Source organism: Rutidosis leptorrhynchoides, chromosome 6 (genome assembly GCF_046630445.1).
Source record: "Rutidosis leptorrhynchoides isolate AG116_Rl617_1_P2 chromosome 6, CSIRO_AGI_Rlap_v1, whole genome shotgun sequence".
NCBI classification, from domain to species: domain Eukaryota; kingdom Viridiplantae; phylum Streptophyta; class Magnoliopsida; order Asterales; family Asteraceae; genus Rutidosis; species Rutidosis leptorrhynchoides.
Genome location: NC_092338.1, coordinates 379555643 through 379567468, shown reverse-complemented (window position 1 = coordinate 379567468; position 11826 = coordinate 379555643). Strand labels below are relative to the sequence as shown.

General features: G+C 36.3%; 1 protein-coding gene across 1 annotated transcript; it reads left to right on the top strand.

Moving 5' to 3' along the window:
* Window positions 1–9205: 9205 nt before the first annotated feature.
* LOC139854935 (uncharacterized) lies at window positions 9206–9775 on the top strand. Its single transcript, XM_071844206.1, has one exon. It carries the CDS (start codon window positions 9206–9208, stop codon window positions 9773–9775), a length of 570 nt encoding a protein of 189 aa, XP_071700307.1.
* Window positions 9776–11826: the final 2051 nt, after the last annotated feature.

The following is an 11826-nucleotide window of genomic DNA, read 5'->3' as shown; positions in this document are numbered from 1 at the left end:
ACGAGAACCTCTAATGGTCTTCAATCCAACGCTTTGATATAATAGAAAGAATAATGATATGCAAAATCAGAGTTTTTATACTAAGTAGAGATTTTTAGCAAGTAGTTTTATTTGGAATGAAGCAGAAACTAAATTTAACAATAAAAACACAAGGGAACGATAATTCCAAGTCTAAGGGCAACATAAATACAAAACCATTTGATTTTATTTTATAATATCATCCCCATAAAAGAAGATTTTTGGACACAATTGAGTTGTTTGTTTATTCTTTTTCCCTATGTATTTTTTAATTATTATTTTGATCAAGTGAGTTTTGAATATCATAGGTTAGTAACGAAAGAGTCCATTTTATAAACAAACTATCACGATATGAACTTATAAAATAATTAATGTCTCATTGTGACCTTGTGAACTTATAGTTTTCGTCATGACCGATAGATTTCAGGTCATAACCTAAAATTTATCGGTCATGACTGACTCCTTCCGTTAAAAGTGACCTTGCAATTTGCGATTGATCAAGTTTAATTAGGTAGTCAACTAGTCGCTAGTAAAATTTGGCTAAAATTTCAGGTCACGACCTCAAATTTATCGGTCATAATGACTCCTTCCATTAAAAGTGACCTTGCAATATGCGACTGATCAAGTTTAAATAGGTAGTCGGTGGTAAAATTTTGCTAATCAGGAAATCAGCTTGCGACTGCCGATTAAACACTATCACTCGCAAATTGCAATGTCACTTTACCTGAAAGAAGGCCTACATGACCGCTAAATTTTGGGTCGTCGTGAGTTGAAATTTTGATGATCGAAATTTAACAGCTCGCCGGGTCGTAAGGAGACGTCGCGAGGGTTTTTTGCAATAATTTTTTTAGAGTGTATCATTATAGTTTGTTAGAAATATGAGTATTTTTATTAATAATCCAATATGGACATGTCCAATAAATCAAAAATATATCTACATTGGTCATATCGGAATGTACGCAAATACATGCATTTACATTTATGTATGATTTCATGATCCTTTAAAAGCTTACTTGTTTAGTAACTTTTGAGTTGACATAATATAATTTTATGATACCAATGTTTCCGAAAAAATTTCATTTTGACAAATGTAAATGTTATTAACCGTCATATTCATTTGTTTCGATCTCGACATAAGTTGTATAGAAGTAAATTAAGACAGTACTATGTTGGTGCAGTTTCGAAGAGTAGCAAAAGAATCACACGAAGACGGCTATAACACAAACGACGACCACAAAAGTTGTAAAAACACAAAATCTTCAACGATAACTTGGAAATATAGTTTTAAAATGTAGTAATGAGGATGGTACAAAAATTGTATAGGATACAACGTGGACAAATGTTGGTTGTGCAGCTAGCTGCTGTTTGTGTTTGTGAGTTAGTTATGTGTTTGTATTATCAATTGGTGGATATAACGAGGAGACGAATCAAAATCCATGTACAGTATTTCTTAGTGTTGCTTACGTAATACCTAATAGGTGTTACAAATGAGTTGGATGGAATCATCATCGTCGTCATCAGCAACCGATCCATATATCTTTCAATTCAAAGGAGAGTTGGAGGGACTTCATTTATTGATTCGTGATAATGTTGCAGATGGTCGGATTCATGGTGCAAGTGTAGGATGTCCGAAAGTCGACATTTCTCATCTCTTTTAAGCGGATGACGCGGTGATCATATCCGAGTGGCACTTGGAAAGCTTGGGTAACATTCTTAACGTTTTTAATGATTTTTTTTGACTACTCAGGTTTAAAGATCAATATCTCGAAGTTTAGCATTTTTGGAGTTGGGGTGAATGCGGTCGAGCTAGACAATTTTATTTCTACATCCGTGTGTTCACGTGGTACTTTACCCTTCACTTATTTGGGTCTACCTATTGAAGCTAATATGAATCGGATTTGTAATTGGAAACCGGTGATCGATAGATTCAAGAAACGGTTAGCGGGTTGGAAAGCCAATATGCTTTCGATAGGAGGTAGATTAACATTGATCAAAGCAGTGCTTGGTAGCCTTGGGAATTATTATCTCTCCATCTTTAAATGCCCGGAGACGGTCATTGAGAGTATTCGGTCAACTGTTTTTGGGGGGGGGGGGGTAGTAAGGAAAATAATAAGAAGATTCATTGGGTACGTTGGGACTTAATTTTGTCTTCTCTCGAAAAGGATGGTTTGAATGTTGAAAGTTTAAGGGCATTTAATTAAGCTCTTCTTTTGTAAATGGTTATGGAGGCTTAAAAGCTGTCTCTGCACCCCTACCTCCTTTATCACTGAGCGGTCATTTAGGGGCCTTAGCTGGTGATCCGGGCTGTTTCCCTCTCGACGATCCGAAAATTATTCAAGTGATTCATGGGTCCTCGGTATGTATGATAGATGGTGGTATACTGGTATTCGACATTCTGGTATGTGGTCCAATATTATTGCTTTCTATAATTCGATTGTGGCTAGGGGGCCCTTCCCGACTATGCCTTGCGGTTACGGGTGGGTGATGGTAAAAGCATTCGATTTTGGAAAGATAAATGAAAAGATGGGATGATTCTTCAACAAAAATATCCCCGTCTTTTTCACTTAGAGGGCAACAAAGATTGCAAGCTCGTGGATCGTTTGGTGGAGGGTTCATGGAATTGGCAATGGCTTCGTGACTTAATGGGAACTAGAACCGCAGCTCACCTGGATAATCTTGTGGTGAATCTTGGTGTTGTTCAGCTCACGAATTCGGCAGACTCTTGACAATGGTCGATCTCCAACGATGGAGACTTCCATGTTGCAAACACGAGAAGATATATTGAAGATTATGTTCTTACGGGGGGCTCATTGAATACGTTTTGGGTAAAAGCTTTGCCTCGTAAGATAAAATGTATTTATATGAAGGGTTATGTGGGATAGGTTTCCGACCCGAATTAATATTTCAGCTCGAGGAATGGAGATCAATAATATTGGGTGTTCGATTTGTGCGTACCGAGTGGAATCTTTATCTCATCTTTTGTTTTCATGTGAAGTAGCTTTGGAAGTTTGGAGAAAAGTTAGAATTTGGGTAGTTGTTCATCTCCGTAGTTTTAATAATTGGGCTGATTTGTTTGCTTGGTTTCAAGGATGGTCAGGTTCTTCGACTTCTAGGTCGAGAATCTATCTGATCATGGCAGCCTCGATGTGGATTTTATGGAGTTTCAGGAATGCCGCTCTCTTTGACACGTCCAAGATGAAGAAGGATGAGTTGTTTGACTTAAATCGTATGTATTCTTTTAATTGGATTTCTGATAGAGGAAAAAAAAATGTAAGTTGGACCGATTGGATGCTCGACAAAAAAGTTAGAGTGAAAGAGAAAATACGTGTGAGAGAGAAAATATAGAGAGAGAACAAGATTCCGGTGAGTGGAGAGAGGTGAGGAGAAAGCGCTCAGTAGGCACGATTAGGAATAGGGATCAGGCACGAAATAGGACTAGGGTTTACGATAACGGTAGCTATGGGATCGACAACAGCGTGCGTTTAGCTGGAAAACATCTGAAATCGTTCATGTTTTTTAATTTTTCGGATGAATGGAATGTGGCTGAACTTTGGAAGATGTTCAAGCATTATGGCTTGGTAAAGGATGTGTACATGGCAAGGAAGCTACTAAGTAATGGGAAAAGGTTTGCTTTTGTTAGATTTGGTGACGTAGGTGATGAAGATAGATTCCTAACTAAACTAAGGGAAATCAGGATAGATGGAACCAAGCTTCTAATCTACAAGGCAAAAGAAAGGTGTAAGGGAAATAGTGCAGAAGACAATAAAGTGGAAGACAATGGAGACTCACACGAAAGAAAAAGTGATAACCATGAGTTTAACAAAGATAGGCAGGAGATGAAGAAGACAAATAACGGCAGTGCATCCCTTTCTTTCAGGGGTGGACGTAATTTCCATGAAGTGTTAAAGAATCAAAGGCAAGCTGAAGAGACACACGACTTGCGTAATGTTCTTAACAAGAAAAATACATGTCCATATGATCTTCGAGAGACAGTTCTCAACCACAAGCAGAAAATCCCATCGGACCCTAATTGAGAAAAGTTGTGATAGGTGAGGTCACCAAAATGAAATTTCTGAGTAATCTTCACTCCCTTTGTTCTTCTGAGGGATTATGTAACTTTGAGTTAAAATATCTTGAAGGTCTAAAGGTAATGATCATCTTTGACATTGAAAACACGGCTGCAAATGTCATAAATTAGGAGGACCACTGTGTTAAAAAAACGGTTTCAAAATGTTCGGTTGGGCGATAGTCCTCATGTTTCTGCAGGTAGGCTTACATGGATTAACATTATGGGTGTGTTCCAACAAAATATTGGAACGAAAAGACGTTAGGAAAATTGCTCAGTGGTGAGGATCAATCCATGAAACTCACAACTGCACCCTTGAAGGTGACCAGAACCTCATCTCTGGTAGAGTTCTGGTCAAGATCATGGAGCACAACCTCATCAATGAAACCATTAAACTTAGAATTGGGATGAGTGTGTTCTATATTAAAGCTCTTGAAGAGATTGGGGATATTGTGGAAATAGACTTGGAAGACCCAGATATCAGTGACTGGGGAGATGAAGATGAAGAAATTGACATGAGAGATGAAGATGAAGATAGCGATGAACTATCGTCAGACTCCAATCCAGATAACTCCGATGACAAAGTTGGTCGGAGTCCAACCTCAATTGCCGGAAAAAATGATCAGAAGACTCCTTTGGCAGACGAAGGGTCTGCCTGTGATTGTGGCTGCATAGGAAACATAAACGGAAATAATGGTACACAACTAATTCCAAGGCAGATAATGATTAAAAAAAGGAAAAGTTGCTTGGGAAAACCAAACGAAGATACGGATGAATCTACTGTTCAGAACACGTGCACCCATGAAACGATCCGTCCATAATACTATAAACGAGGTACATTATTTATTGGTCCCATAGCGAGGTATTTGACCTCTATATGATACGTTTTAGAAAATATTGCGTTCGTTTCATAAAAAGCACATCATTAATATATATAATGCATGTTTTAAACAAATTAAATGGGCGATTATTTAAGGAATAATCCCCATATTACATCAGTTTCCAAATACTACACACGTGACATAACAGTTGAATATAATACATGACAAAGGTTTTATTGAATGCAACACTTCATTTAAACAAAAACATGAGACTCCATGCACAGCTTGCTCAGATAATGCAACAGCGGAAGACTTTCTTAAGGACCTGAGAATAAACATGCTTAAACAGTCAACACAAAGGTTGGTGAGATATAGGTTTTAAAGCTAGCATAAGATATAATAATAGACCACGAGATTTCATGTTATAAACGTTTCAGCGAAGATATTCTATATGTTGTTGAGCGCCCAGTAACTATACTTAACAGATGTTTTCCGTGCATATTCCCTTTTCAAAGTTATCTCTACACTATACCAAGTGTAGTAAAATGAAGTACTAAACACCCGTTATGAACTAGTGCTAACTAGCCCGAGTGGGGTTGTCAAACCCAATAGATCTATCAATAGGATTCGCGCTTACATGCTAACCACATGTAACAAATAGTTACCAGATTATTAGGGATATATACAAAGGTACAACTCAACATAGAATATATATTTAAGTACTTGTGTCTATTTTGAAATACAAAAGATGCATGTATTCTCATCCCAAAATATTTGTAGAGTTTAGAAATGGGACTATATACTCACGGTAGTAAAAGTATATTAATAATAAGTTTTCAACTTATTAAAAATATGGTCGTCGTCCTTGGATTCACGAACCTATAACAATAATAACGATTCAGGTAATAATACATGTGAACAAAATTAATATAGCAAGTTCATATCATATCTTCAATCACATGTGATTGTTTAAGTTCATACTTTCAATCACGTGTGATTGTTTAAGTTTATATTTTTAATCACGTGTTTTAAGTTGTCAAGTTAGCAGTCCAACGTTAGTAGTCCACAATTAGTAGTCCACAGTTAGTAGTAAATATATAGATCGGTACATCACCTTGAAATAATCAAGACATAGTATACACGTATTGTATAAGACTCAATCATGACCCACAATACCGCTATTGTAGTTACACGTATTGTGTATGTGGTGTATTTTGATTTATCCAACGTATTGTGTAACCATGACATGTTAGAATACATGTGTAATATAAGAAAAGTTAGCTAAGATATGGTTAGTATAGATTTTTGTAAAATCATCACGTAGTCATTTTAGCCATTTTTAACCAATATTGTTTTGCTCATAATTTCTTCATTATAAATCCGTTTTGAGTGAATCAAATTGCTATGGTTTCGTAACGAACTGAAATTTGTAAAACTAAACTGAAAAAGTGGAGGTTTATAGTCAGAGTTACAGGTTAAATGCCTATTTTTAAAGAGGTAGTCATTTTCGTCGAAAGTACGACATCTTGATGACCATTTTGAAAGACATACTTCTACTTTGTGTTTAACCATGATTTTTGGATATTTTATCATGTTCATATGAAATATCATTTTACCAGAATAAAAACTTTTAAATCAAAGATTATGATAGTTTTTAATTATCCAACCCAAAACAGCCCCCCGGTTTTACTACGACGGCGTATGTCCGATTTTACGGTGTTCTTTGTGTTTTCAAGTTTTAACTCATTAAGTTAGCATATAATATAGATATAAAAAATGTATTAAGTTATTTTTAAAAGTCAAGTTAGAAGGATTAACTTTGTTTGCGAATAAGTTTAGAATTAACTAAACTATGTTCTAGTTTATAAACTCTTATATAGATAGCTATAATTATATGAATTGAACAAGAGTTTTGGTAAGATTAATACCTTGATTTAAGAAAGGAAAGTAGCTGAATATGAAAAGAATTTCTAGAGCTTGAAAGACTCCTTGAAAGGGTGCTTAAAGATAACCAAACTTGGAAGCAAAACTTAAATCAAAGGAGGTGTTCTTGATTACTACTTCTATGGTGTTTATGGATTGTTTTTGTAACTAGTTTTTGTTGTAGATAATGAAGGCTTATTAGAACTTGAGGAGAGGATATTAGAGAGTGTTTTTAGAGAGAAAGAATAAGAGAATACTTGGAAGAGAATTGAAAGTAGAATGAATGTAAATGTGTGTAAAAAAAATATACCATGTAATGCCTTTATATACTACTTGTAATTTGTTGTTTTATGACAAATATCTAGGATAATTTAAATACCATGAGGTCATGCATGACATAATAAGATTGATGATGTCATGCATGACATAATACATCAATCATGCAAATTACTATTGGTATATATGAATAGTAAATACTTTATGTTGTTTTTTTTACTAATATCTAGTATAAGTTAAATTGATGATGTCATGCATGACATAATAAGATTGATGATGTCATGCATGACATAATACTCCACTAATACATATTTTTATTAGTATATATCAATAGTAAATACCTCTAGAAGCTTCGTATAATACGTGTATATATACTGTATGAATACGAGTAGGATTCTTGAGAAAAGGAACGGAAATACGAGTATAGCTATCCTTTATCTTTATTTGTATATTATAAAGTGTATTCAATACTTTTAAGGATGTACTTATACTCATAGTATATTGTATGTAAATACATTTTAACATAAGTTAATTACGTTGTTTAAATAGTAACATATATATTGTTCGAAACTCTTTAAATTAGTAGTATGAAAATTTATATGTAATACCTTGTTAATATACTTAATGAGATATTTAATTATCATATTTTTAAGTTATATATATATATATATATATATATATATATATATATATATATATACACACACACACACACATATATATAATTAAAACAAGTTATGACGTTCGTGAATCGTAGGAATAAAAGGGTGGTCAAATGCTTATATAAAACTCTTTCCGGAGGTTCAAGACTTATTAATATTCATTGCTTATCAAGTCGAAATTATTAAATTATGTAAATAGTATGATCAAGTAGTCGGAAAAATTCGGGTCGTCACAACCCAAAACCCTAATACTAGCATTGGCGGTTTAAATGTTGTTGGATCAAAGGTTATTGGACCTGGGAATGGAAATGGGCTAGAAGAACCAAAAGATGATGGGCCATTAAATGTAAATGATGTGAACAGTGAAGCTGATTCAAGGCATGTGATTGAAAAGGGAGTAGAGCATGTTGGGCAAGACAAGGAATTGAATTGTGATGGGTTTAGTAATATTGGGCCTGCAACATTAATCGGACCCAACCATAGCCCAATTAACAACCCTGATGTTGAATCAAGTGCAAAAGTAGCAGACACCTTCCAAATAATAGAGGATAAGATCTCAGTCGATGGGAGCTCGAAGAGTAAATCTGGAAAATCAAAAAAGAAATGAACGAGGACAAAAAACAATTCAATTATCGACCTTTATTCCCTTTCAGATGGCAATTATGATCACATGGATGCCGATATCTGCGACGATGGTGTCAACATAGAGGTCAGGCCGAATAAGAAACACACTGTCAACGAAAAGGGCTCTATTATTGGGAATTGGAGGGCTTCCTCCATGATTATGAGGGCGAAGTATCTTGCCAGGTCACAGCGTAAGGAAGACAAGCAGAAGAGATCGAAAGACGGAGTTTCTTCTTCCAAAAGGGATCAAATTAAGATTAGAAAATCTTATAGTAATCGTTCCAGACAGACGGGCTCCAAATCATTAGCAGGATGTGAGTTGAAGAAGACAAGCACAAGGTTCCGTTGAATTGGATGATTTTACCAAGCAGGTCGGACTCGAATAGGATTGCGACCCTAAACAGGTCTAACCCTTCCTCCTTACCATTCCAATTCTTATTGTTTTCATTATGAAATTCATGTCTTTTAATATTTGTGGGTTTGGTAAGGGCAAGGAAAGTAAATTCGAGGATTTTAAGAAGCTTTTATTTAGGAAAAAACTGTTTATTGCCGCTTTACAAGAAACGAAGTGTAATTCTGTGACTGACCAGTGGTTTAATATGTTATGGTGGTCTAATGATGTGGGGTTCATTCAAAAGGAAAAGGTCGGGAAATCGGGTGGGTTAATGTTAATTTGGGACAACACTGATCTCACTGTTGAGCACTCCTTTTATGATGACTTTTTCATAGCAATTAAAGGGAAGTGGGTGGGTAGGGATGAACCTATTATCATTGTAGATGTTTAAGGTCCCCATGACGACTCTAACAAGTAAAAAATGTGGTCGAGCCTCGAAAATTTTGTAGGTAAGCTTGATGCCGCTTGGGTCATTTGTGGCGATTTTAATGAAGTTAGAGATCAATCCAAGAGACAAAACTGTGTTTTTTTGGATCGAAGGGCAAAGTGGTTTAATGAGTTCATAAATAAGACGCATCTTATTGAAGTTCCACTATGCGGTAAAAGATTCACAAGAATTTGCGATAACACATTCAAGTTTAGCAAGTTGGATGGGTTTCTCATCTTTGAAAAATTTAATCATGTGTGGGGTGACTTATCCGTGTTTGCCCTTGAAAGAAAAATATCGGATCATTCTCCGATTATTCTAAGAGACAAGGATATCAACTTTGGACCCAAACCAATTAAAATCTTTGATAAGTGGATTAAATTAGAAGGTACAAGTAAAATCATTGAAGATGCTTGGAAATTAAATGTGGAAGGAAGACGCCTTGATAGCATTTTCCGAATTAAACTAAAAAATGTCAAAAATGTGTTGAAGGAATGGAGTCAAAATTCATGGGGCTGTTTAGATTTTGAAATAGAAAACCTAAAAGCAGATGCGGCTAAATAGGAAGCTGAGGCAGAAACAGGTCGTTAAGTGAAGCCGAAAGGGAAACTTGGCTTGACATTAGGAGGAAATGGATCGATAAGGAAAAAATCAAGTCAAACATGGCCAAGCAAAAAGCTCGTGTCAAGTGGGCCCTCGAAGGAGATGAAAACACGAAGTACTTCCACTCTTGCATAAAGATAAGACTCTCAAAAGGTAATATACGTGGTCTTAATATAAAGGGAGTTTGGTGTGAAAACCCCGGGGATATTAAGAGGGAAACTTTTGATCATTTCAAGTCGTTGTTTATAAAGAATAAAGACAACAAAATGAAGCTTTCCGAGGACTATGTTGACACAGGTAGACGTATTCGACCTAAAATGCTAACCGAGAGTCAGGCTCTTCTTTTGGAAAGTAAATTCACGGAAAAGAAGTGTTGGAAGCAATTAAGGAGTGCAATGTCTCGAAGGCCCCCAGTTTGGATGGTTTCAAGTCTAAGTTTTTAAGATTTATTGGGAGTTGGTGAAGGGGGATGATATCGGCTAAAAAGTCACGTTTTCACCCCGGTATTAAGGCCCAAAAACAAGAAATATTCAAACTTTATCGGTAAAATACCCACTTCGTCGGTTAGAATTGAAGAACAAGTAATTACGAAGAATCAAGAGAATCGGAGCTAAAATAAAAATTCTAGAGCGAAAACGGTGAAAGACAAGAAATCAAGTTAAGATCCAGGAATTTCAGCTGACCAGGCAAGCCAAATGGCTTGCCTGGCTCACAAACGGCCTGCCAAACGGCCTGCCAAATGGCTTGCCTGGCTCACAAACGACCTGCCAAACACCAGGATAAACGGGCCTTGCAAACGACTTGGCTTGGCAAACGACCCCTGAAAACGGCCTGCTAAACGGCCTGCCAGCCGTTTGCAGGCAAAATTCTTGCTTATTTAAAGGGTCTTTGTCATTCATTCCAACACACACTTCAATTCACTTCTTTCTCTCTCTTGTACAATATTAGTCACACTCTCAAGGTCTTCGACTCCGTGCGGGAAACCTAGTACCCGGAGAAGAACGCCGAAGATTATATTAGGAGCGGTCTAGAGTTTGAAGTTATCACTTTTGTATTCGGAACTCGTTTAATCTACTGGTACTTCTATCCTTTATCTTTATATAATGTCTTCTATCATTATGTTCTGTGATATTGTTCCCATGATTAGCGAGTAGTTATCTTTAGTTTATGCTATGATGTAAGCAGTTATAATGCCGAAATAATGTTATGGTTTGTGTATGTTGTTGAAATGCTTTCCGATTATGCTTTGAACTCAATCGCTTTTCCAACTAATAGAACGTAGTTATTGGCTCTGTTATTGGGAAGTCGCGAATCCCGATTCAGAGTACACTATATGTGTCACCCCTTGGTAAGAGAAGTCTATCGGATACAACATAAGATTGACTGAGGCACACCGGTTGTAGTAAGTCTATCAAGCTTTGGATTCCGACTGAGGACTCTTTCGTAGTGAAACATCTAACTAGCCCCTTAGTACATTGTCGGTCCCAGACCATGCTAGTGTAGTCATTAAGCATATAAACTTCGTATGTGCATGCTGAAGCACAACGGTTGTTGTAGGCTGTACCTATGGTAAGACCATTCGTAACGGTAAGTGGCGTTTCTTTTGGTGTCACTTACCTTTTAGCACTTTTCGGATGACTAGGACGTATTACTTGTTTGGGTGGAGTAGTGGTGGTGTTACTTTTTGGTGTTAGTTAGGAGTATTGTGATAATGTGTTAAAATATAATTGGGTTAAATATTAAAAAGGGGTAAAAATATTATTTTTAAAATAATAAAAAATAATAGAAAACAAGTGACATGAGTCACTTGCTGCGTCTCTTTGCTCCAAACGCAGAAGTAACACAACAAAGTGACGGATGGATACAGCCACTAAATGGCGTTTCTTGATGCCACGATGGAAGAGACGGGGTCACTTCTACCCCGTTACAATCGGTCTAAGTAAGGCCATGGAACACGGCCAGTGCCGATTAGTACACTGCACCATAACGCAGTCTCAAGCATTGCACCCCGC

Excerpts from the sequence above, each read along its gene's own strand:
- LOC139854935 (XM_071844206.1), top strand. The coding sequence starts at position 9,206 with ATGTGGTCGAGCCTCGAAAATTTTGTAGGTAAGCTTGATGCCGCTTGG.